The following is a 25,772-nucleotide window of genomic DNA, read 5'->3' as shown; positions in this document are numbered from 1 at the left end:
AAGAACCAATAAATGAGACAGGAGCTCGGCGAGGTCGCTCATTGGTATGCGCCGCCATTCTGAAAATGCCGCCTGATTTGAGCGTGTTTGACTCGGCTGTGACTTAAGGATAAAACGAGATGGAGCGCGAATACCCAAGCAAGAAATAAAGACTGTCTCAGCAAACAATCTAGTGTTTACTGGACCCAGCGATCCCAGTATTTTAATTAATTCTCTGTGGGTTTTAAAGCAATGCCAGAGTTGAACCAGCTGACAATAAATTTGCTGTAGCTTCACACGTGCTTTTTCCTCTTTGGAGGCAAATGGAAAGCACCTGCTCTTCAGTTTGACACAATGGCTGATTGCATCTGAAACATCTAATCCCCACACCCCCCCGCCCCCCTCCTTTTCTATTTCACTGAGATTACCTAGTGTGCTCATAGCATTTCCAGCCATTATACAGCATCAATAGAGACAGTATCAGTGTGTCAGTCTGAGGAAAATGAGGGTCTATAACATCTGCAGGAAATGTATATCTACACAATAATGTCTCCATTTACACCTCCCACTATGGCCAAACTTCAGGTTTGCACCCATGCAGGCATCAGACCTAATCGCCGCTCCATTTAGCATAACACAACCCCCAGTGGCTGAGTTTATTGCTTTTTCAATGGGTGTTGAAAGTACTCCAGGTTTAAGCATTGGCGATGTGTGCAGAGAGCTCGCCAGCAATCAGTCTTCATAGCAGGACTGTTGCTCAGGAATGTTGTTTTGTGGTTTCATTCATGATAAAGCAACCCAAACATGAAGCTGTCCAGAAGAAAATCTTCCTGTCCCGTCCACTCAGCAGATCTCTTTGCTTTTGGGCTGTCTGTGCATTTCATTGCGTGTTACTCTGTGCTATACAATGACCCTAAATTTGCTGCTGTCCCTGTAGAACCTGTTAGGGCTCATGAATGGTTCTGGAAGTGCTCTGCTGATGCACCCGGACGGCGTTACAACATTTCACAATGCGACTACTTCAATTACCCCACGACAGCATCCCTGAAGGAGCACTTTCTTTCATCTCGGCAGGACAGGGCTACACTCCTGCTGAATGGCACTTCTTTTTTAATCCTCAGCCTTTAGGACGAGAGCCATTTATCGCTAAACACAGCCGGGAACCAGTGGTCCACTATTCACGTTGGCCAAGGCTGCAACAGCGCGACATTTTTGGCTAAATGAGTAGTTTATCACTTTTATATCAGTTGTCTGCATCTCTAAATGTGGAGGCTTATTATGTCCATTTTGTCAAGCATTGAGTCAGATTTTAATTTAATAACTTAAAAGGCAATCAAGCTATTTAACGTGTCATTGGAAAATCTTTATTTGCTAAAAACAAAAGTAATAGTTTCAGTTGTATTAGTTCATTTAAGACTTTACACATGAGATTGTGTGATACACAGATGGCAGATTGTTTTTGCTGAAGAATTATAATTATCTCCCAAACTAACACAAAGCATTGCCAAAGCATTCCCAATGAGTGCAGAGGACATAATTCAATTTTTCTGGGATGTTGGTTCCTGTTCAACTCATTTTCTAATGAGCGGGTGATGTGTTATCAAGTAAAGTACAAGGAAAGGCAAAAAGCTGCTGTGATCATATGTTTTCATTTATACAAGTCTCCTATTCACAGTTTCCACGTTTAGCAGGGAAAACTACATTATTAAACATTTATTATGTAGAAATAAGGGTGTGTGTGTGTGTGTGTGTGTGTGTATACCATGTGACTGATCCTCCATGTGTCCAAGAGTCTCTATTTGTTCCACCAGGTCATTAGAGTTCCACTGACTCATTCCCAGCAGAATGGCATTCTTCCCCTCCATAACATCTGCTGGGACACACACAGAAACACACAGACACACACACACATAAGAAAATGCAGCGAAAAATGTATTGCATGTAATAAAATTAGGAGCTCAAAATGATCACGGTAAATGACCACAATAATAAAGTGATGACGTATCTGCGGTGTGCCCATGCAGGTGGCCCCGCACAATAAACAATCACCCTTAAGACAGCAGTGTGACATTTTTATACTGTAGAGCTGGATTATCCGATATTTCTCACTCAACTCCTGCACCCACCCTCCATGTCATCACACCATTAGCTGAGAACACTGCCGCCTTTTGATTATTCACCGATAGAGATTTAGTGGTTGTTTTTGTACTGCGATAATGAACTCTCCGCCCGGCAACAGCAAACTCTTTTGATCTTTTATTAGTTCTTGGTCGCAGTCTAAATATTTTACTTGATTTTGAGATTGCAAACATGTTTAGGCTGGGAAAAAAACTCATTTGACCTGCTGCTTTTGCAGTACTTGTACAATTTCCGGTTGTTTTTCCACATAATGACAATCATCTGTCAAACACAGCGGCAGCAGCCTTCTGATTTGGACCAGTGCGACTGGAACTGGTGCCACATCGTTGCTGTTTATTGATGATGCGACTGTTGATGGAAGGAGAAAGTTTATGGATCTATACTCCCAACAGCCAAAAGGAGCAAAGCTGACAGAAGCAAGCTCCATAGTGCGACGGAAAACTCCTTCCCTAGATTTTAATCTTGATGGAGAACTTTTCTGCAGGTACTGTAGCATCTTCAGGCTGTCAAAGTGTTGTTGCCTTGTCTGAATATTCCCCTTAAAAAAAGACAACCCTTCCATATTTTTGTGAAATGTTTCACAGTTGTGCTGCCTATGACATCAGATATATCCTGCTTGTTTTATTTTGAATTCACTGATGTGGCGTGCATCCTAAATGTTTGCTGACAGGATGTGGACACAGGAACAAAAACAAGGGGAAGGAGCTAGGTAGATGCTGAATCTGTACAAAGGCTGTGTTTGAACAGGAGCAAAATGCAAAGCAGGCCACTGAATCATCTCCTGCAGAGAGGGCTGAGCTGAAAACACTTGCAGGCACAACACAAGCTGCACTCAGCATGTGACCTGAATTAAAAACTACGTATGGCGTCTTCAGGAACAGCGGTGACCCTAAAAACCCTCCTAAAAAATAGAAAAAAAGGCATGTCATAAATGTCACAACAGTCATTTTAGAATATTTGGGAGAACAAATGCAATTTGAGATGTGCCTGCAGCCCAGCGACCCCTGCAGAGAGGAAAAAATAAAAGCCTCAGATGCAGCCTTCGACCTGCCAGCTCTCGGTGAATAAGTGTCTGGGTGGGGGGACAAAGGAGGGGGCGGCGGGATTCTTAAATCCAAGACAAAACGACCTCCGTGACCCTCAATCACTGCGATTGTTCCCCGCTTCTTCATCTCATCATCCCGCATTAGTTGAGGCAATGGAATTACCAAAATACTATTTCTGGATTTATTCTCGGCCCTTTCAACATCAGACCACACACTCTGTAAATGAGATTGCCACGAGGATTAGCCTGTGGACAGGACGAGCCTGTCAGGTACGTGCAGGAAATGGCGGATATTAAAATATAAGATCTCCCACACCTCACAAGAGAAGAACAGAAGCCTTTCAAAACTGTAAAACTAGACATTTTGTGCATTCATCCTCCTCATGGGATAAACAGTGCTTGCATGGGTAATCTGTGGCTTCTTTTGCTGTCATTGTCCCCTCAGATGTACATCTTGCCTCAAGTTTGTATGAAATGTCTCCATATAATGCATACTGAAATCCCGGTAAATGATTTGCGCTTAAGTCAGGGTCCAACTGTTCCAAAATTTGGATGACAGTAGCTTTTATTATGTTATTATGCTGTTTATTCTTCCATTCTGTCACCGCACTGTACTTTTCTTTATGTTCCCACCGTCGTCCTTCGCAGGAACATTTCCAATAAATTCACACAACACAGCTGCCGGTTTCATAGAGTTAAGGAAATAATCATGGAAATCACCACCTGCAGTGGATGGTTGGGAGTGAAAAATGTGTTTTCCTGCGGTGCGTGCGGCAGTAGACGCTCCGTTTTATCCGGTATTCCAAGGACAAACATTTCCAAACAAATTCATTCAGAGGTTCTGAAAGGGCCTCTAATGCGCCTTAAAAAATGATAAGAGAAAAAAAAACTGAATAATTTGTGAGCATAGGTTTGGCAGCACTTACTTTCAAACCAAACTAACTCTTTTCAAGCGTGGCTAAGCTAAGCAGCTGCTGACTGTAGCTCCACCTTTAATGGAAAGACATCGAGGTGGTATCGATGATCCCATGTTTTATCCACCTGTGCTGTTCACACATAATTGCGCTCAAAGGATCAATGGTGAGCCTAATGATCTATTTTGTCAAAACAGGAGCATGTTCCACGCTCTGGCACTGAAGAATCTTCACGTAATAATAAAAAATGTGCTTCGATTGGGGATTAACTCCCACGGTGATTTGTCATGTTGTTAAACAGTAGAAGCAGCCATCACCTTCAAGTTCCGTCCATGCTCCGTCCCACGTTGTTTAAACGCATGTAATCAAATATCGAATCCGTAGTAACGCGCCATAAATTTTTCAGGAGCTAACGTCTATTAACAATCTCAGTATTGAGTTAGATTCAATCCTGATAAAAAATGAGGCTCTTATGCGTCGACCTGTTCTGCATGCGAAACAAACTTCATTTTGAGTGACGCTCGAGGGGCCACTTGGGTTGACAGGTATGCTGGGGACCAAAACAAGAAGCTTTTATATTCATAACAAGAGGCCAGTAGATCAGATTCTACATAGATGGGGAGAAGGAAGAAGGTTAACACATCGTCTGTGTAGAGAAGTTGCCTGATAACAAATTCTGACAATGTCACCTTTAAGCTGAAGCAAAGGTACATTTTCTGGGCATAAAAAGATAAGAAAAAAATATCTGGCCTTCAATCCAGCTGAGCCTCTAAACTAGACTGAAGAGGACGACCGGAAGTGTGAGGAGCAAACCATGTTTTTTACATTTTTGTTAAATCCAAGATAAAGGCACAGTATCATTGCAGCGAAATGTTAAAAGCTTTTATTCTAACATTGTCTTCAAAGCAACTTGGCTGTTTTTCATGTTTTGCAACCTGAGTGTTCTTTGAATAATAATAATATAGAAAATTGAAAAGTCTACTTGCAATGAGGCTTTATTTTTCCCTTTCCATGTGCGCTCTTACTCCTTCTCCTGTTTGATCTTAGAAAGGTCACTTTAAGTTTTCCATGCTGCTTGTTTGAGACCTTTAGCTGCTGTTTGGAGGGTTATTGCTGTGGAATTGAGCATAAAAACTCTCTTGTTAGATTCAGATGAGGAAAAAAAAAACTATTCTTTTGAATGCTACCTAACTGTGGGACCTTAATGACTCTGACAGAATATTTTAATAACAACCGTAAAAGACTCCTTCGAGTCAACAAAGCTGTGGACACTCAGGAACTATCATTGCAGAGCGTTAATGTCAGCACTATCAGACATTTCTTCAGTCTTGCTAAATAAGGCATTTCAGGACATTTTAATGATTTCATTTTCTGTCTTGTTTAGGTTCCAGCTCAGTTCTGGCATGAAGTAATTCATTTTCTCAAAGTCGAGGTTGGATGGACAATTTGTGTATATAATATGACTGCCAACGTCAAAAAACATAAAGATATATCTGCAAACATATGGTTTTCCTTAGGGCAGAGGAGAGCATGAAAGATGGGGCTTCAGCATCTACAACATCAGTGTCTCCTAATAGATACACTCAAATATTTCATTAAAATTGGATGAAAATAACTTCATTTTCATGGTTTTGGGTCCACTAACTGGTAATTTTATCCTCATGATGAACTGCTGCAGCAGGTTTGAGGTCTGTTTTAACATTATTATCAAACCGTAGAAATATATAATAACTCTATAAGATGGAGGGAGTAACTTCTGTGTGGGCTTGTGTGACAAATGGAGGCAATGTGTCAATACCAATAACTCACAGTGTTGCTTTTAGTTACAGCTGGAGGGATAAAAACAACTTTTCTGACCTTTCTTGAATGCTTCACCTGCTATCTTATTACCTCAGAGTTCGTGAATGTTACTTTACAAGCCTTTAATTTGAACTCTGAACTGCGGAACGTCCACGGCGGCCCACATGATGTCAATCTTTTCTTTTTAATTTAACAATGAATCCAAAGAAACTGCTCACAGTCTCTCTTTTCTCACAAAGGAACTCGTTGACCTGCGATCCCTTCGCAGTCTGTATGGATATTTCACAGCCCCGTGTGGAATGTCAAGTTGCAGCGAGTCGCACCGTGTCTGTGCACGAATGCGTCTCATCCCTCTGTGGTTCTTGACATTGACAGGTGCCTTGACTTTGGTCTGACAAAATGAGTTTTGAGCAATGCGCAACTCCACTTTCTGATGATAAATATTTCATGCGTTGGGAGGCAAACGTCTTATCTCTCTAGAAAACAGAATATGAAAGACAAATGGGGGGAGGAAATAAAAGATAAAGAGAGTAAAAAACAACAGAAACCGTAATAATGGGATTTCCATATATTTTTACACCACATCCCTCTAAGAAGACGAGGAATATATGAATAGAAATACAGTTCAGGGAGCTCCTCATTTATCAAAGAGGGATTTGTTGGGTACCAAGCCCCTCCACGCGGACTTAATGCATCATGAGATGCCGTTATTGTGATAAGATATAATTGATTAGCAACCCCCCATCAGTCTCTTGAGAGACTAAGAACTTGGAGAGGATAATTGGACTGAGTGGATGCGCTCGCTGATCAACACATTCTGGGACCTTTAAAGCGCTACTAATGCTACAAGATCTCGAGGGCGCCTTGTTCCAATCAGTCCGGCATCTTGAGTCAGCTCAAAACAGCCATTTGAGTGGACATGATGACCTGCCTGACACAAGAAGCCTGTACATTTATCAAAACCAGTGACTTTTTTTTGAGGTGCTTGACAGAAAAGACACTTAATGAGAGAATCAGCAGTTGTTGGACGATAGCGGAAGCGGATGCTGCACAGACAAATAAGTCAATGGAGACAAACTGAATTTAAATTAGACATTTTCCCTCACTGGATGCATTATAGTTATATAAGCAGTCATTAAAGCGCGAAATATTTTGCAACCAAACAGTGCTCCATTTTTCTAAACTTGACAGTTTCGCTTTAAATGCTAATATGGAAGTCCAGACGATTTTCAGCAGGAAATGACAGATGAGGGCGAAGGTAAAAAGGCAACACCAACCTCTGGCATCAAAGAACTCCTCATCAGAGCTGTCGATGGACTCCTGTGCGATATTCTGCAGGCACCAATGAGCGGCGCTGTGCTTCTGTGATGAGCCTGCGAGTCAGAAAAAGAGAAGACAGCTGCATAAGATACTTTTTTGAGGCTAACCAAGGTTGCGCTCACCTCAAAACAAGTCAAGAATGTCATTTTACTCCATTCAGATCAAGGTTTTTTTAAAAGTGAAAGCATGAATGCGACTGAGGAAAGGTGGGGGATGGCCCTTTGACAGCCTCGCTGGGTAAAAACCACCAAATGGACTTCATCTGAAGGGAAGGAACAAATACAAGCATCTCAGCGTGGAACCCAGGTAATGATTTCATAACCTCTTGTTCCAAGAGGGGGGCTGAAAATGGATTGGGGTGGATTTAGAGCTCTCCATTTGTCGTCAGATACAAAACCACTCCACACTGAGGAGCACTGAAGAAAATCAGCGAGGAAGAAAGCTGCAGGACAACGTCACTGATACAGAAAAACAGCCCTCTCTAAGGATGTCAGGGCCACGGCAGGCTGAAACTGCAACAGTGACATCAAACTGTAGGTTTAAACACATCACATGGGTCCTCTATGGCTCTCTTTTTCCTTTCTGCTGCACTCCTCTCTGTTCATCCACTCTGATGATGGAGCTTTAATGAACTTCATTCTCTCCCTTTCTCAGGCCCGGGGCCAAATCATTAGGCCCATTTTTACCACCTGCTGACTCTACAGCATTGTTCTTGATGCGACAGGCTGACAGCTTTAACCGTGGGGAGGATCTGGCCATCTCAGACATTAAGACAAGGCAAATTAAAACTGACATTTTTTATAATCCTTCTGGATTCATCTTTGTTCTCTACATGTCTGGAATAAACCAACCAACTACATTTTTGAAGTGCGGCTAACTTATGAGTTCCAATATTTGAGCTTAATCTGATACAATTATCTCATTGGTATTTTAAAGGAATCGGGGAAAATATCCCATTTCTTTGCCATGGATACTAATCCAGTTAAGACTATGTGTCAATAAGAATACTTAGCATGAATCTGGAGGATGAGATTAATCTACTGGATTTCATCTTAGAATTAATGCTAAAATAGTTTTTAGCACAAAGACAGTGACTTATATTTTTAATTATTAAACCTGTTGTACTCAACATTAAAATGTCCCTTCTTAAATTATGGATAAGCTAAAATTCTGTGTTTAACTTCTTACTCTGAGGCCACTCTTTTAGCTCGCTGCTCTCCAGGGATCCTGGAGCTTTAAAAATGACACAGAGGTCGAAATCAGCAGAGGAGATGGGGGCAAATGAGCACCAGTGCCCTGCAAACACAAATATGGTTTCTTACATTATTTCAGTTGAAATAAACTTACAACATAATCCTTAAAGCAGTCTGCTAACATGCACTCCCAATAGTAATTTATTTTAAAAATAATTTCAGATCATTTTCAGCAACACCAGAACCCTTCACCAATCAATTTTCTGTTAATGAGTTCTGCACCTCCCATCTAATGAAAATTAAATGTGCTCTGCAGGGAAAAGAAGGGGATGTTCTTTATTATCACGTCCCAACTGTAAACACTAACGTCGACCTCGAGTTTATAAGATGTCATTTGTGGATAACGCGTTAAATAACAGGCGGCTGCTGTTATCGACCCGCCCCCGGCAAATTTATGCCTTGCATACAGCAATTAACGTAAACAAAATTACGAGAATGTCGTTGCGCAAATTGGAAATCATCACCTCTGATCCTTCCTCAACTGAAGGGAGTAATATTTTATTACGTACCTGAGCATTAACCTCTCAGAAGGTAATCAAGTGGCTTTAATCGGCCGCTTTGGATGTTAAAGAGATTAAAAGTACAAACGATAAAAATAGACCCCTTCTGGTTCCACAAATACCCAAAGTCGATGTTGCCTATTAAATGGAGCCAAAAGACAGAGCAGGTCCAGTGGAATCTGTCTTCATGTCTTCAGAATGCCCAAAAAGGCAACATTTAGCATGTGGTTGCTCTCAACATCTCCCAGGACATCCACGCCCGTCACATGTTCTCAGCCTGACCCTGTGGTTGCCTGTGAAGAGAATGAGGCGCCAGTGGCAAATCTGCCTGTTCTGGAGCTTCCCCATGACTGAGAGCGGCACTGCATGGTCTCGGGCTTGTCCCACCAGAGAAGGCCTTGGCCATCGCACAGCTGCGCTGGCGTCACTTTGGTCAAACACATCCACATCAGCAGCCTGCTTGAGGTCATTTCACAACGTTCTTCCTGCTCCTTCTCACGCAAACAAGCAAACACACTGGTCCTGCTGCTGTTACCACGGCCTTATATGGCCCTGTCTGCCTATACTTATGCAATGGCCATTCTTGTGCTATCACTCATGTTCTTAAAAGTGGACTGGGATGTTGTGACGACATGTTGAACACAGCGTCGTCCCAGAGGAGATGGACCACCTGTGTCTGCTACACACAACGGCAGAAAATAAAAGTACAAAAAAGAAATGGTTGACCTGCTGGCACCTCATACTCAGCAAAAGATAGGCAGCCCTCTGAGGGTCAATTTTTAGGAAATACCAGTGGCGTTCACCGTGTATTGGGGCCAGGCCAGACGCTACAAGGGTATCTGTCTCACTGGGGTCTCAGTGAAGTCATGGCCAGGGAGGATCTGCCGGTTTCTAATTGGCATCTTGTATAACCCATAATTCCCTAACATGCTCTCGTTTTACTGTCTGAAGGCTGTGCCATCAATCGCGCATCCTGTTTGAATTTTAGGCTTTGAACAATCATAATAAGCAGCATGCAGAGGAAACGTTTCCCCCCTCCCTGTTAGACAGACCTTCATCCCCAGGTGGGTAACGCTTAAGGGTTCTACCCAGAGGGTTTTGCCCAGTGTATCACCACAATCAGTATCAACCTCTTCCTACGCCTGCAGTATGCGTCTGCGTTCCCATACCTACAATGTTGGTTTATTCCAGTACGTGAATCATTCACTGATTTCTAAATAGTTGGTAAACGTGCAGCCTTTCTTGCCAGAACGCATCTTTAAATGTAAACTGACTGGATGAAGCCTGGAAATGTGTTGCGAGTTTCCCTCTTCCAGCACCACGAGGTTGTTTGTGATTCATTTCTCATGGTTTATCTTCCCATTATCTCCTTCCTGCCGTGGACGGAACGTGCAGCGTCGTGACGCCGCTGAGTGCCGGAGCGGCTCTGTCGCAATCGCCTGTCAGGAGGCCACTTACTACAGTTCTGAGTTGCTACACAAAAGGCTCCTTACAGAGACGCCGCTGTGGGAGAAGTGTTGAGACTTCAGCGCGTCACAGGGCACCATTTAAAGCTCCATTTAACGACAGTTTTGGCTCCTTTTAATGGAACAAACAGACTTGTAAGTAAGTAAAAAATATGTCTGATAGCAAATGTTGCTACTCGGGCCAAGTCAATGGCTGCTTTGAGAACTCAAAAAGAAGTCAGGAGATCACATTCTTCACATTATAGGTCACATTCAAAAATGTTTTGATGGAGGCAAAAACCCTTGAAATACCAACTACTGAAATGTCAAGTTTATCTTTGTTTCCAAGGAGTAAAAGGACCTCCCTTCTGGTATTTTATTCAATGCCCTTACGAGGGGAAATGGATGGCTTCCCACAAACAAAATAGCCTGCGGACGCTGAAACCTAAAGGCCGCACTGGTTGCTTTCTGAATGACTTGTCTATATCCGAAGGATCGTTACGTTGAGTTAAACAAAGGCAGGAATTTAAATGTTAAGGTTGCAAATATATTCAGTAGATTCTAGATTCATGACTGAGTGCATCTGAGGTGACCAGTGAATCAGAATCTAGTAAATGTCAACACTATAATAAGCCTGAAAAGAGTGTCCGCTCTTCCATATCCGCCTCGTTAGAGGAGACTAATGCTAGGAGCAAATCTAATGCAGCTTAAGAGTAGAACCCTCATATGGAGCAGTTTCCTGACATGAACTTTGACCAGAAGCTTGAAAAACAGCTCCTGCAGCTTGAGAAAGATTTATCAGATTCATCTTTGCGTGATGCAAGAGTTAGCCGTCACCTCACAGTGACGGCTAACTCTGATGGCTGCACAGGCTGCAAATCCCTGCTCGGGCGTCCCCGCGAGGCATTTGTGTCCTTTGTGTCTGGTTTCAGAAAACATACAGATAAGGTTAAATAAAGACTGTATTAGCCAGTAAGTGTGTGAGTGAATAGTGTGTGTGCCCTGTGATGACTGGTGATCTTTCCAGGGTGTATTCCTGCCTCTGTCTGAGTGGGAATGGGAAATCTATGAATATTAATCACGCATCAGCATGATTAGGATTTATCTGAGCAATACATATTTAAGTAATTTAGTCAAATTCAAATAAATACCAAACTCCACTTAGCCCAGAATATACTTGGTCTTTCCCATGCCGACCCTCCAATTTCAAGATTGAGCAGGTTTCTCTAGCAAATTTTATTTCAGTTCCAAGAGTCTCAGAGGAAACATACATAGAATTTCTACCACAAACCAGAAAAGTGAGAGCTTTAAATGATCCCTAAACCCTCCAGAATGGCAATTAGACCCAAGTGGCCGAGGACTCTTGACGACGGTGATGGAAAGTCAACATGACACTCACAAGTGATGTCACGGCAATAAACCCCCCCAAAGACCAGCAGCATCCCGTTATCTAATAAAGCAACCCCAGCAGGACAGTATTAGAACAAAGTAGCTGTTGAGCAACAAAAGACGCAGGTGTTCATATGTGTGTAACTTGAAAATAATGAGCTATCCTCCGAAAGTACGGATGTCCCCAAAGGCACTTTTGATCATTACCCAGAACATAACCTCTCATTACCTAAACTCCTCTCCAGCCCAGATAAACTAACGGAACCCTAAACTCCTCACTAATTTAACTGTTTCATCTAATTGAAGCCTATAAACGTCAGCGACACCCGAGAGAGCCGTCGCGATGGGATCCACGTCGTCCGGCCCGACAGCTCCCCAATAACTCAAATCTCTTCTGACCGACTGCAGGAGTCGGAACATCAAAAGTCTCGTGGCCGCCATAAAAAGCCTAAATCCAATAATTTGTCCCTCTGTGCAAGGATTAAAGGCAAGAAATCCCCCCCCCCCCCTTCCAGCTGGGATATGAATAGGAGCAGGGATACAGCGCCAGTCCAGAAATGCCGGAGAGAAGCCACACTGCTATTGCCGCATTAACATCCTGCAAGCCCCAAAGGTAAACAAGAAGGTCTGGGTGGAGAATCTGTGAAATCTATGGAAATGGCTATCAATAGCCGGTCCTCAGATTTAATTAAAGCTCATTTTGGCACACAGTTTAAATCAATCTCTGCAGCCAACAGACACCAGGAAGATTGATCTCTCCTCAAAACTGTGGAATCAGTCACAGAATTAGCCTTCATACATTATCCTCCTGGCTGCTATTTATCTGCAGTGCAGCTGCGCCGACACTTTCTCCAGTTAATGGACTGCTGTAGCCTATGACTCTAGGATACTCATCATTACTAAAGGCTGCACACCGGCGACTAGAAGGCCTGCTGATCCCAGCCTATATATCTAGCCTGTGGATGAATGCATGTGAAGGGGTTATGCACTCAAGTCCGCACTCCTGTGATTTTTTAATTGCACGTGTATTCGTGGAGAGGGCATCCAGTTCTCTACAGGTTCCTGTAGAGGTGAGCACAAACTGTACATAGCGCCTGCGCACAAAAAAATAGAAATATATATATATACACACTATCACTATATAACTGGTGTATATATGTGAGTAATTAATGCTTATCTGGGCACTACAATGGCAAAAAAAACACTGTTAAAACAATACATCTGCACTGTTGGATTATTCTAAATTAGCAAGTAACTGAAGCAAGTTCACTTTTTTGTAAAAATGACCTTGTTTAACCAAATAAATAACATGTTAAATAAATGTGTTGCATAAAACAATGCATAAAACAACAATATGGTGCCTCCATCGTGGCTTTTTCCCTCCGACTTTGACCAACAGGATGACAGCCGAGCATATGCTTGGACAAACAGCGACGTGATGAAGAGGCAGCTGAAGGATGCTGTTGCTAATGTCGACAGATGGTGCAGACAAACGGAAAAGAGTTTCCCGCATATTCTTGGTGACGGCCACGATGGCAGATGACTTGTCGGGATCATGCATCACGCTGTCAAAAAAAAAAAATGAGAGAAAAGGCAAAGGGGGGGAAGTTTGCCAGTCAGTGTCAAGACAGTTGGCGGTGACGAACGCCAAGCCCGGTGGAGCACGACTCCAGGTGAGCTGCAAATGAGAGGCAGCCTGCTGCTGTGCGCTCCCAGAGATGTGCCAAGTGTGCCTCCCCATGACAAACAACGATTACATTTAAATTAACACCGTTTTGTCTGATCAAATATAATAACAGAGGTCACTTGCTGAATGCATTAGCACACATCTCTGTAGAATTCAGAGAACATTGTGTTGCTGCTTGCTGATCAAGCTTGTCCGGGAACCATTTGCCAGCCTGATGGCAAACTGTTGCAGCACAATACAGCAAAGGAAAAGTACATTTCAACCGCCACAACAGTAATATAGTGTATAAATATAAATTGGTTTGGCAATCATTTACAGCATCAAAGCTAGCACACTGTTAGCATTATCCTCCTAGAGGGAAGAGTACAAAGAAATGATAGAAAGAGGCAACATTTCGCTCTATTTTCAGGATCAATCTCACCAGAGCAGCAGGTAACCCTGTTTGGTTTGGTTGGACAGCAAATGCAAAAAGCCCTCAAGTCTGATCCAATTTCATTAAACATGAGAGACACCAAATGCAAAAAAATGCCGCGAGGGATCACAGCGATCACAGCCTGGTGTGGTTTCTGGCAACAGCTCAGTGAAACAGCTCCAGGACACACAATTAAAATATTTAATTCACTCTTTGATTTCCGACAGCGTCTCGCTGAAGCCTCTGTGTTACATGATGCAAACCCAATGACCTCCGAGGCAGGTGAGAATAGACCTGAATGCATCTGGGCTACTGCAGCTGCATCAAATCCCCGGGATTTTTAGAGGGTTTTTTTGAGTCATACCTGCTTTGTATTGAGGGGGCTTGCCACAGTTCTCAACTCCTGATTTGTCTGCATGGCTAATCTTTTAAAATCTGAAGTTCTATTTAAACCGGCGATGTTGACCGTGGTCACACCTCAGCAAATGTCTCCCATCCAGTTGAGATTCATAATCGCTTTGATTTGTAACACAGTAATTTGCACTCTACCGAATTTGGTTCCCCCTCAGGGTTTTTCTAAATGAGGAAGGCGGAGATAAGAGATCTGCTTACTTGAAACTCTGTCCAGTGTTTGGTAGCTTGGTTTTATTTGTGATGACTTCACGCGCTGCAGGTCAAGCATCATTTCATCACACGTTACATGCCAGAGATACGCCTGTGCCAGTCATCGCCTCGCACTTGCAGTAAGTTGCCATCAAACTGTTTCCGGCCCAGAGGAGCATCTCAGGGTTAAGATGATTTTACGGAGCTCGGCTGAAAATGTGGCGCCGGGTGGTGTGACTTCCATTAGAGAGTGAGTTTCACAGCACAGCTGGGTGCAATATAATTAAGATTAACTGGGGGGGGGACATATAGTTCAAAACGGTAACATAAAACATACTTTTATACAATCAGAGACCCACAACTGTCTTGTTTAAATTGCTTGCTAAAAATGAAAATCCCCGTTGTCGGCGTTGGTTGTTAGCCATCCAGGTCATGGTAGCCTTAATTGCTCACATCCAAAGCAAAGACAAAAAAAGGCCCAACAGCCTTGGAGTTCAGCAATTACCAACCCTGAGTGGAGCTCTCGAAGAACAGTTTGACCTTAGCGGCAGGAAAAAACATTTTTATGTGCAAAATGCAATACCTACTCAGGTTCATTAAAAACCTTCATGTAAACAAACAGAAATGGCTGAAGGACTGAGAGCATCTTCATTCAATTTCCTCCTACCGGTATATTTGCATCACGAGACCCATTTATCCTTTCCGAGCAGCGCGTGCATCGTGGTGAATCTGCTGTGCTGTCAGTGTTTGCTCAATGTCGAGCTCTACTGACGCTGCCAATATTTCTTAAACGATGAATCGCTGCTGACTTCAAAACTGCCTCGAGAAAGCAGAGGCAGCGGCTGTCACCTTCCATTATCATAACGATTGACACCCCGCTGTCACATCCGCGAGGGCGAGGTCTGTGGATCGGGACGGCTCCAGGAAAAAGGGGGGTATTTTTAGGGAGTAGAAAAAGGAAACTCTAAGAGGTTATCCCTGATCAGACGGGAAGGATCGGGGTCATACTCTGGTTTTCCACATGAAAATGTTGGATACGCCCTTGCAGATGCAGCTGCCAACACGTTTGAAGCAAAGGTGCGTTTGAACGCTGAAAGGTGTTTATGCCCGGGATTTAAGCAAAAATCAGTAGACGCAGCATGATCCCAGCCCTCGGGATAAAACATGTATTTAAGGGTGCCACTCATGATTAGAATCTGCAATCATTTAATCAAAGCTCCCAATCGTGGCCCATCTGATGTTATTAGTGATCTGATATTTCCCCGCAGGTGTTTTTCCTCCCACTCATGGAAAAGGTCAGAGTCGGCACAAAGGTCACATCGCACGGACAGGAGCCTGAATCTTTCAGCCGCTTGCTCAAAGGCTCGGCAGCAGCCCGGATGTGTACGGACGCAGGAAAAACTCTGCGAGTTTCCCTCCTTGGGGCACCATCATGACTTAGTGCCATTATCCCAAAACTGGAAACCCATGAGGCTTATTGCAACAGGTGGCCCGTTGGAGCAGCAACATAATGTGCAACAAATTAACATCTCCCTCCTTCAAAGGGCTGTGATTGTAAAAGAATGAATAATGTGGGTGAAAACCTGCTATTATAAAATATCACTCAACCCCGTTATGAACTCCGAGTCGCCCTCCCTCTCCGACATTGCGCGCCACTAGTGATATATTATTCTTATTTCCACTTTATTTTTAACTTTGCAGTCGGATTGTGATTTTTGTAGGTGTTACTAAAAATAGCATCATCTCGACGCGTAGACGGCAGCTCGGCGGCTGCCAGCGGTGACATCAGACTGCAGGTGTGCGGTTCACAACAGCTGTACGTAATTTGGCCAATTAGCCGTTTTCCTGCGTTTCTCCCCCCCCACCCCCCGCGCCGCCACGCAGAATCCTGCCGGGCCGAACACTTTGCCGCAACACCTGCGAGCACAGAGGCGAACAGGACAGCCTGTCTGGCGGACGGTGACCGGAGTGTTTGACACACGCAGGTCCGCGGTGAGTGACCGCGGCGCATTCCAACAGATTTGCCGTCCATCCAACGCACCGCCACGCGCGCCAACAACCTTCGGCACGAGACGCACTCGTCATAAACCCGTGCGAAGGGAAGCACGCGCGCACTCTTACCTCTTCCCCTCGGCTCCTTTGACATGGTTCTCTCTCTCTCTTGTTCTCTGTCTCTCTATCTTTCGCCCGTCCGTCCGTCGCGTCGTTGCCGGTTTTTGCGCAGGGATGATTAAAGCGGCGCTTCCTCCATCCTCCTGCTCCGCTGCACCTTGACGCCTGCTTCGGCAGATGGGAGGCTGGAAGCAGGCGTGGGGGAAGCGATTCGATCGGCGCGGAGACGATGATAAAGGAGCGAAAACGTGGACGCAGTAGGAGATCGGGAGGATCCTCTGCGCCGTTCTCAGTCACCTTTGGCAAATCTCTCAGAGGGTCGACGCGCCTCTGCTGCAGACATACTTTGTGTGTCTGTGCAGACTTGGCTCACATGTCTTGCCCACCCAACTCTCGCTTCTGACTCCTGTCCGCTATGAAGCCGGAGTTCCTCTGAGCTCTGCAGCTCGATCGCCTCCAGCGGTGCGCGCTGCACGACTCAAGGGCGTCCGTCCAACACCCAAAATGAGACTGAATGAGTATACACAGTGGGCAAAAAAATCGGCTTTCCAGGTGACTTCACAAGATTGTTGTTACGACTCCTTTTAACATTGGTTAATTCCGTCAAGTCGCTGTGATGTCACACTGCAAACCAGCACATTTTCCTTTAAGCGAGGTGGGATGCGCAAAGAGCATATGCAAATTTCAGAAAACACATTCAGCAGGTGCGTCGATCTACATGCATATGAAATAGATCTTGGGGCAAACTTGATGTATATCCATGCTGCTGACGAATAGAAGACTATCTACATGATTTCACGGGAAAATTGCATGAATTAAACATGTGAAACAGCTTCCAATGCACATGCAATCATAACAATGCCAATCCGACAGTGCTGTACAGGCTCTTCCCTAATTAATTTGCTGCTGCAAGATATGGAAAAGACACGAGGTTGAAGAGCAGAGGGGCAATAAATTACTGCAGCTTCTGGGGGGGAGCTATGGCCCCCTGTCAACTATCCATCACTGCAGCATCAGGTGGCTCCTAGGTAGCACACAAACTCCAAAAGCTTTATTAGTAATCTGCTGGTTTGTTTTGTTTTTGGGGGGGGGGGGGGTTGCACATAAAAGCATCCTTAGTTCTAATTAAAAACAACCCAGTTTTGACCTTGTTAGCACATCTTTTCCAATGTCACAGCTGCAGGAAGATGAAGCTAAACAACCAGGAATAACGACATCAGCCGCACCGGAACCAATCCTTACGACTCGCAGGAGAAATGATTAACATCTTTGCATATGAGCGCATTTCATGCTAATTCCCTTTTTTATTGCCGGGGCTTGTAATTGTGTAGTCCGCAAGTTAACAGCCAATTGGGAGCTTGTCCCCAAACACACGGCGCCTCAGAAATGGAAAGAAGTGTTGCTGATTTTTTTTCATTCTTTCCTTCCGAGCAGATCCATTTGGTATTCCGCGAGTTTCAGAAGAGTTTCAGAGTTTGATTGCTCTCCGCAAATATCAACATTCATACAGCTCTTGACAGATAGTCCCAAAACCTTTAAAATAAATTTCCAAAAGCATCAGTCTGCATGTAGGCAATTGTTCAAAGTAAAAGCACACAAACACATCAGTAATATAAATGTTTTCATGAGCAGATTTAACAGAAACATACATTTTTGGTGATTGTCTTTTATCAAACCGACGCTTCATCTGCTGATTGTTCTTCTCTTTCTTTACCCAGTTGCTTCAAATGGTCGACTAATATGGTCTCTGAGCCATGCCTCTGTTCATAGTGACATCTGACAACTGGATTCACATAAATTAATATTGATAGAGGAAAATGCCTGAGGCTGAATTCGTGTCCGGAAAGAGATGTGCACGCAACATCATGAACTCTACTAGGCACATACGCAGTAAGGAAAATGAGCAAAGGGAAATCCCCACCTTTCCAAGACTACCAGCCTGACAACAAGCCCATGATCACATAATAAAAGCTAGAAGATTCTGTCCCTCCGATCAATTTATGACATCAGGGATTATAAAGTTCAACCAAGCCATGAAGACCATAAAAATCTTGAGCAGTAGTATGTCTGGCCTCTATGTGCCTGTGTGCACTCTATAACACAGACGCTCCTGATGAGATAAGGGATGGACCCCTGGGAGATCTCCTCCCACACCTGGATTAGGACATCAATAATCTCCTGAACAGTCTGTGATGCAGCCTGGCTGCAGTGATGCAGGTGTTAGATTGGTTTCAGGTCTGGGAAATAGGAGAGCCGCCGGTGACACCCCACCCCCGCACCCCCCACCAGCCAGGAACTGCTGACAAACTCTGCGCCAAGAGTTGTCAAGGAGGCACCCGTGATCCTTTCGCCAGTACATGGATTGACAGAGTCCTGGGAGCTCATCCTGGTGCCAAACAGCAGTTACATCTGAGGGGGTGCCCAGAAGGTCCTCCTGCTGGGTGTGCTGGCCTGTCTCCTGGAGGAACAGCAAACCTGGGCTGGGCACCAATAGATCTGACACCCTTTGACACTCTCGTTTCTGCTGCAGGATAAACCGAGCATTAGCATTATTGAACTGGAGAGGCTAATACCCCACAAGTGTGAATGACTTGATTATTATGTTCCATTTATTCTCGTCATAATATAATTAAATTACTAAGTCTATGGGTAATATATTAATTGCAGGAAGTTCCTGGGTTTTAAAGTTGAAAGCCTTCTGTGTCTTTGTGGGCTAGCTTAGATCCCTGATGAACTGCCCCATCCTAGAACCCCTCCAGACACCCAATGTCAATGGAGCTAAGATGTGACTCTCTGTGACCCCCACATCGCAAAACTAAATGTGCTGAATGTACTGAAGGGGATCATTAGCGCGCTGTGGCTCCATACAGCGAAGATCCTCAGGACAATGGAACATTAACTCTGACCTTGAACAGATGGCGATTGCACGGCCAGTAATAATATTCCATCTGACTTGAGCAGATAGAAAAGGGGCCCAAACGCCTCAAAGCAGCTATGATTCACTGACCCTGGGAGGTCCACCTATAGCATGAATGGAACTCTCATCATACTTTGTCCTGTCTGAAAGGGACTCTGATAAGCAGCAAATGCTGGCATCAAGGTCGACCCTTGACAGAGCACCCTGTGATAACACCGTGTAAAAATACTGCTAACTCTTAACTGTGTTTGTGAATGCAAATCAGCAAAGGTCCACAGTTTAGTATCAGCAGACAGAAGAAAAAAAGAATAGTCAAGGCTTTTTTATAAAAAAATCGGAGTCATTAAAATGAAACATTTATGTAGGTTATCTTTCAAAAATGAACAAAGCTGCTTCTGCTTTATGTTTGACTCCCCAGTGGGAGAAGCCCCTCAGTGCCAGTGTGAAGGCAGTGCTTCTCTTTTCTCTGAGCCTGAGGATCGCTCTTCATGCTCCCCCCCCCCACTGAAGAGACACACGCCGTGTCGGCGCCTGTGAAAGCGCGGCACAGATTCAGACGCCCACGTGTAGCCCGGCCGGGGCTAACTCCTCCAGTCACTTCCTGTCCCGTCAAAGGAGGGTCCTGGCACATCTTTACGTCCCCTCGGCCATCTGCAGGGCTTCCAGTCTGCTCTGACAACTTCAGATTACAAAAAAAGGATGAAGACAGAATAGCTGCGCTGTTTTGGACGACACCATATGCAATTAATTTGTTTTTAGATTCCGATGTCAGAACGGCGAGCGTAATCCTCAGGAGAGTGGAGATAAGTGCAAAGAGAGGATGATAATCTTATAATCCCCCCCGTTAATATTGTAATGGTCTCGCCACACTGGACTAACTTTCCCAGTGGAATTGGCAGAGATGAACAATAAAGATTAACCTGACTAATGTCCGCCTGTGCTGCTCCGCAATCTCATCTGCCACAGCTCCGCTCAGAACGAAAGCAATCTAAATTCAACCGAATGCAAGTAGTGTTCTGGGAACAGGCAGATATTACACTTCAATTCAAAACTAAAACCAGAAATCCTGGACTTTTCCCCTGAAAATCTGGTGTAAAAAAAATCGATCTGGACCTCTGGTGTCATTTGGAGCTCCAGGGTTCGGATCCCACAGCTGTCAATCATCTTTTATGCTCTGAAATGACTCAAAGCAACTCCTTAGAAAAAGCATTGAAGCCAACTAATGACATTGTCTGACATTCATAGCACAGATGCATTGGTGGGTGTTAGATCCATTATATTAAAGTTATCTCTTATTTGCTTTTACCTTGTTATATTCTTGTTATATTGATTCTCATTACTTAATGTTTCTTATTATTTGCTAATGCTTAATGTTCATGATGCTTGACGTGTGAACTCGTACTTCTCTGGTCAAGGGCGACAGAAATGCAGCTGCTGTGGGGAAGTGACATTGACTGGAGACAGAGCTGCAGGGCATTACACAGGAGCTGTTCTTTTAATCTGTCCGATATGGAAGAATGTGCTGTTTACGAGCTAAGCTAATCAAAACAGTGAAGACCTACTGTACGTACAATCTCACCATTATGATTTACAGTCTTTTGCTTTGTATGGGACCTGTTATCTTGTGTTTCCCCCTCCCTTTAGGCACATTTGAATTCTGTGTAACTAGGGACCTCCTAATTTCAATGAAAGAAGGATGGCGGAAGTTGTGCGTCAGAACGTGTTGGAGATCTGTAACTGAGCACACCTCTCCGTTCTTGCAAGTAAAATTCAAAACTGTTGTCTTTGCCTCATTTGTTTTTCTCATGTTTCAGGTCGTTAGAACCTAACAGTGTCCATAACTCTTTTTAACGAGGGTCATGTTGGTGCGCAGCTTAATGCAAAGGCCCTAATAAATCGGAGGTGTGGCTGCAGCATACAGACGATGGATCAGAACTTCTCCCCCACCCCCAATTTAAGCTCAACCATTTCAGCACATATGAGCAGACACAATAAACTAAACTGTAACCGTGAAGGAGTGCTGCAAGTCACGGCGTCTGCCGCAGTGTGAGTCATCATATTTTATTTAATGCCCCCCCCTCTTTTTTGGCTAGACTTAAGTTCTTAAGTTCTTCTAGACTTAAGTTTTTTCTCCCTCCGTCTTCCTATTAAAATCAGAATCAACAACATCTACTGGGAAGGTTGACGTGACAACAACAGAGGCTGCTCATTACCATCTGATCATGCAGACAGGTCGGTGTTGCGCGGCAGACTAGCAGGGGGTGTTCGTGACTCCGTGGGTGTTTTCTCTCTCTGAAGCTTCGAGATAATTGGGTAGATTCTCTCCCGACTGTGGCTCCAATGCTTCACTGATATCGGACAGAATGAGAGAGTGGAAACGGGGGGCGATTCCACAGTTTATCGGCAAAATCCTCATAGTTGGAGTTCCATAGATTTGATCATCGCTGACGTAAAATATATATTTTGGATGGACCAGAATAGTCAAAACGTTGGCTTTAGTAAGTGGTCCCAACAATTAGTTGGCCACACTGCAGCAGATTAAAAATTCAGCGAAATATGCAAACTAGTGAGTGGGAGGGAAACGCAGAAACCCACAAAGTGAACCATAACCCCTGCATGATCCTCCCAGAGCGAGCATTTCCTTTCTAAACATTCAAGGCAGGGGAAAAAATCCTGGTTTTCCATTGCGTTTGTTAATTCAACCATGAGTTTTCTTTGTTTAAAGGATGGCTAATGAGCAGCTTTGAAATACAGAAGCTGTCAGCTGACCACCACTCTGCAGCAGCCCGGGGGGGGGGGGGGTTCTGACGGTGTCGTGACCTGCAGGTAGATGTTGCATAAACAGTGTTAATGGTGACTAAAGGGAAGATGAGACTAACCAGTGCAGGGCGGCGATTGTCCAGAGACCCTTCCTGCACCTGCTACAGTATGAAGCTAAGGAGTATAATCTGTGGGACCTGTACAAAATTAAGTGCTTTTTCCCGCCTTCCCTCTGCGTGGTCGGGGGCTCAGCTGGGCTTTGCCGTGGTTTGGCATTTTAATCCTCTCTGTTTGGACAAATCAGTCTGGCTCCTGAGATGGCGCTCTCTGTGCTATATTTAGCACAGCCCTCACAAAGCAAAGTGCCTCTCTGTCGTGCCGCCCCGCCTCAACTCACCCTGTTTGTGATTTAATAATGAAGCCCACAGAATATATCAAAGGAGCGAGACATTAAAATATTTCAGGATGCTGGCGGCTAACTTATCGCGCTATTCTAACGTAAAAGGGGACGACACCAATCCTCCTGAAAGTTCAGCTTTCTGCACAGGAAGCCGACTCAATAAAGCAGCTGGATGAAACAATTCTGCCTCGAACCGGATGATTCCCAACTGCCAACCTCTTTGGTCAACATCAAACACTTTGATGCCAGTTTCTGTCCCCACAAGGAGGGAAGCGAACTCTGTTGTGCATCAATATTCTGTTGGCACACAAATGCATTATTTGACAGTACAGTTAGTCCATTTAGGTCATTGAATGGTTATCAAGGTTTTTTGGGGGGAGGGCTTTTAAAGGATGGCTACAGCACGAACAGAAGCACCATCCATGCCAGTTAATCAGGCGCGCCCACTGCGAGGGACAATATTAAAAAATTCTTTTTCATTATTACGGGAGTTATGGAGGAGTGGAGCAGCTAATTGAAAGGAGACTCGCTGCAGCAGTAGGTGGTCTGAAATGTACTGATGCAAGCCCTCGGTAATATTTATGAGCCAAAAATCAACTCATAAACTCGGGAAACCTTGTTTTATTGACTGGGCTGAAACGAATTGGGATGGAGCCAGTCACGTGATTCAGGTGGATGCTGATGGTGCAGCTATAATAGCCGGCAGGCCGGGCTGAGTTTAAAGCCACTGGGATTCAAGGATGTGTGTGGACAAAATGAGCAGGCAGCTCACAGATGACGCCGCAAGGTCACACAACCTCTGAAACCAGCACAAGTCTGCGGACTCACGCGGTCTTTTCATTCAGACTTGTTGCTTGACTTCTTGTTTTTGCTTTAAAACACAGGTTTGGTGGACATGTGATATATGAGTCACTGTCGTTCTGCCAGTTAGTACCAGGGGGACCCTGGTACTTTGGATGTGCTAATGGCTGCGGTTTGAATTTATTAGCTCCGGTGTCCTGCTGAAACAACTCTGTCAACAACTTCCTGTCAACAGGGTCCTTTCACACCCTGCCTCACTTACTTCCAGGGTTTATGCGGCTGAAGCCGAAGAGCGGAGGATCTCTGTGGGGACTTTCGACAGGGACCTAGATGTTTTATTTCAAAATACTAATAAAAACTATGTAAAAATGTGGTGTGGAAAGCTATTCATCACCTTCAGAACACATCAGAGATAGTTTTAAGTGCAAATAGACCCACCTGTTGCTCCTGCCTGGGTCCCAGAACAGAGACAGAAGTGCAGCATTTCCTCACTTCCTGTTCTCTTTGCTCAGGAAACACATTTTACAACCATCTTGTCCACCTGCCTGTGCTGAACCATTTCAAATGAGGTTAAAGGTCACGAGGAGCAGACGCCGCATGAGTAAACACCACCAGACCGAAGCGCGCTATAAATACCGGCTCGATCGCAGGTGACCTTTTCCTGGCCGACCGTGTTCTCGGGATTCTGCGGCACAGCTCTCGCCTTCGCCTCCTTGATACCACCCACTCGTCTGTCTACAGGAATGGAGACAAATCCTGGCAAATATGCCACCGTTTGCTTCACCGGAGCAGGTTTCAGTGGAGCTGACCTGCTCCACATTTAGTGAGTTTGGATTAAATCCCTGACAGCAATGGGGGCCATTTAGTGTGATGCCGTGGCCTCCTCTTCAAACAATTCTCTATGAACTATGAAGGAAAATCCTAAAAATGCTGCTCTGTGAAGTCTTTCCGCTGTCAGAATGGTTTAAACGCTTTGGCAGAACAGACCTCCTCGCGACCACCATGCTGCCGAGAGTGAGCCCGCTGCTGTCAGACACAGACCCCTCGCTGTCACTGCTGTCTGACAGAGCGCCTCCTCCGTCTGCCGCATCTGATCCTCCTGCCAGCCGCCCGTCTTTGTCGCCAACTGACGACTGGTGGCGTTCCTGCTCCTGCGCCTTCTGAGAGGAGCAGGACTGGATCCAGGCCAGCACCTCTCGTCGGCAGCTCACCAAACGTCGCCTTTACTCTCACTGTACTTGATAAACTGCTTTATTTACCGCCACAAATACGGCATCAGGAGAGCAGAATTGATGGATTCTGCAGAGATGAGTTATTTCTAACCTCTGTGTCAGAGCTCACTGGTGCAGAACCTCAGGCGATATTTCGTACACATAATTGAAAGTTAATTCTTTCCAATAAATGAATCCCTGGAGCTGCCTGATTAAAGCCATTCCTCAAGCAGAGATTAATAGCGCACCTATTTTCAGTACTTTAAACAAAAGCCCCTCGTGGGGGCTGCTCATTTATCAATTGTTGATTTCTACCATTGTGAGCCAGAGAAAAAACATCAAGGTCAAACAGCGGTGAGATGAGTGGATGGATGGATGGATGTTTTTGGGTATCACTAAAAAAGAAATGATCGCATAATCCTTGTGACCGCAAGGTCTCCTTGGAAGAGATGTGCGATGAAAGTCTGATGGGACAGAATCCCCCTTCTGCACGGAGAGAAAGGTGGTTGGAGCCAATCCCTGTAAAAAGTTGCCTATTATTAAGTGCTTGCATAAAGATGGTTTAAAGTTCAGTGATACAATAAAATGGGTTGTACTGAAAGTTGCTGCAGGTTTTGACCTACAAAAGACAGCAGAATCTTCAATTTCATTATTAATGCAAGTGTGGGACTTCCAGACTGTGAAGCCATGTCCAGCTTTCAGCTTTTTTAGAGGCAGGAAAATCACAAAATGCAATATTTACAGCAAATGAAGCCCTTTTTGCACTTTGAAAATGTCTTCCCATACAAAACTAGTTCTCCATCCACACGTCATCAAACAGCAGTCATTCAGTGACTGGCAGGGCACATCTGCGCGTGCCCCCTCTGTACCTTTCAGGCTGCTCCAAAGAGACAACAGGTTCTTTATTCTGCAGAAGGAACCTGCACATTGCGCCATTATCCCAGTCTGTGGACTGGTGGCCGTAGTTTTGTTGGGCTCAGTGGGGGATAGAAAATACAGAAATCCACAAAAGCAGTGGAAAGGAAAGATAAAAATAGGTAGTTTAAGTTAGGATTATCTTTAACCACCTAAGATTACAGCTCTGG

At 44.5% G+C, this 25,772-nt stretch overlaps 1 protein-coding gene and 2 long non-coding RNA genes across 10 annotated transcripts in view; 1 reads left to right on the top strand and 2 right to left on the bottom strand.

Annotated features, from left to right (window-relative positions):
- The window catches only part of pitpnm3 (PITPNM family member 3), a 48,282-nt gene extending 31,077 nt beyond the window's left edge, over nucleotides 1-17,205 (bottom strand). For 2 of the 8 annotated variants that reach the window (XM_057049273.1, XM_057049274.1), the window contains exons 1-4: nucleotides 16,608-17,204; nucleotides 8,386-8,493; nucleotides 7,155-7,250; nucleotides 1,742-1,849 (exon numbers count right to left, since the gene is read on the bottom strand). In XM_057049273.1, the coding sequence (XP_056905253.1) occupies nucleotides 1,742-1,849; nucleotides 7,155-7,250; nucleotides 8,386-8,493; nucleotides 16,608-16,632 (337 nt within the window). In that variant the 5' untranslated portion in view covers nucleotides 16,633-17,204. Of the gene's footprint in view, nucleotides 1-1,741; nucleotides 1,853-7,154; nucleotides 7,251-8,385; nucleotides 8,494-16,607 lie in introns of all 8 variants that reach the window. The other 6 variants (XM_057049275.1, XM_057049277.1, XM_057049278.1 and 3 more) reach the window with 4 other exon arrangements.
- On the top strand, nucleotides 16,125-17,974 carry LOC130534756 (uncharacterized). The gene is made up of 3 exons (XR_008952963.1): nucleotides 16,125-16,478; nucleotides 17,472-17,626; nucleotides 17,776-17,974. It is a non-coding gene; the product is annotated as an uncharacterized LOC130534756 (long non-coding RNA).
- On the bottom strand, nucleotides 17,493-24,579 carry LOC130534757 (uncharacterized). The gene is made up of 5 exons (XR_008952964.1): nucleotides 24,113-24,579; nucleotides 23,915-24,026; nucleotides 21,729-21,863; nucleotides 18,313-20,187; nucleotides 17,493-17,622 (listed from the first exon to the last, which is right to left on the bottom strand). It is a non-coding gene; the product is annotated as an uncharacterized LOC130534757 (long non-coding RNA).
- Nucleotides 24,580-25,772: the final 1,193 nt, after the last annotated feature.

This window comes from Takifugu flavidus, chromosome 12 (genome assembly GCF_003711565.1).
Source record: "Takifugu flavidus isolate HTHZ2018 chromosome 12, ASM371156v2, whole genome shotgun sequence".
In the NCBI taxonomy this organism is placed as follows: Eukaryota; Metazoa; Chordata; class Actinopteri; order Tetraodontiformes; family Tetraodontidae; genus Takifugu; species Takifugu flavidus.
This window is presented reverse-complemented; position numbering and strand designations above follow the sequence as displayed.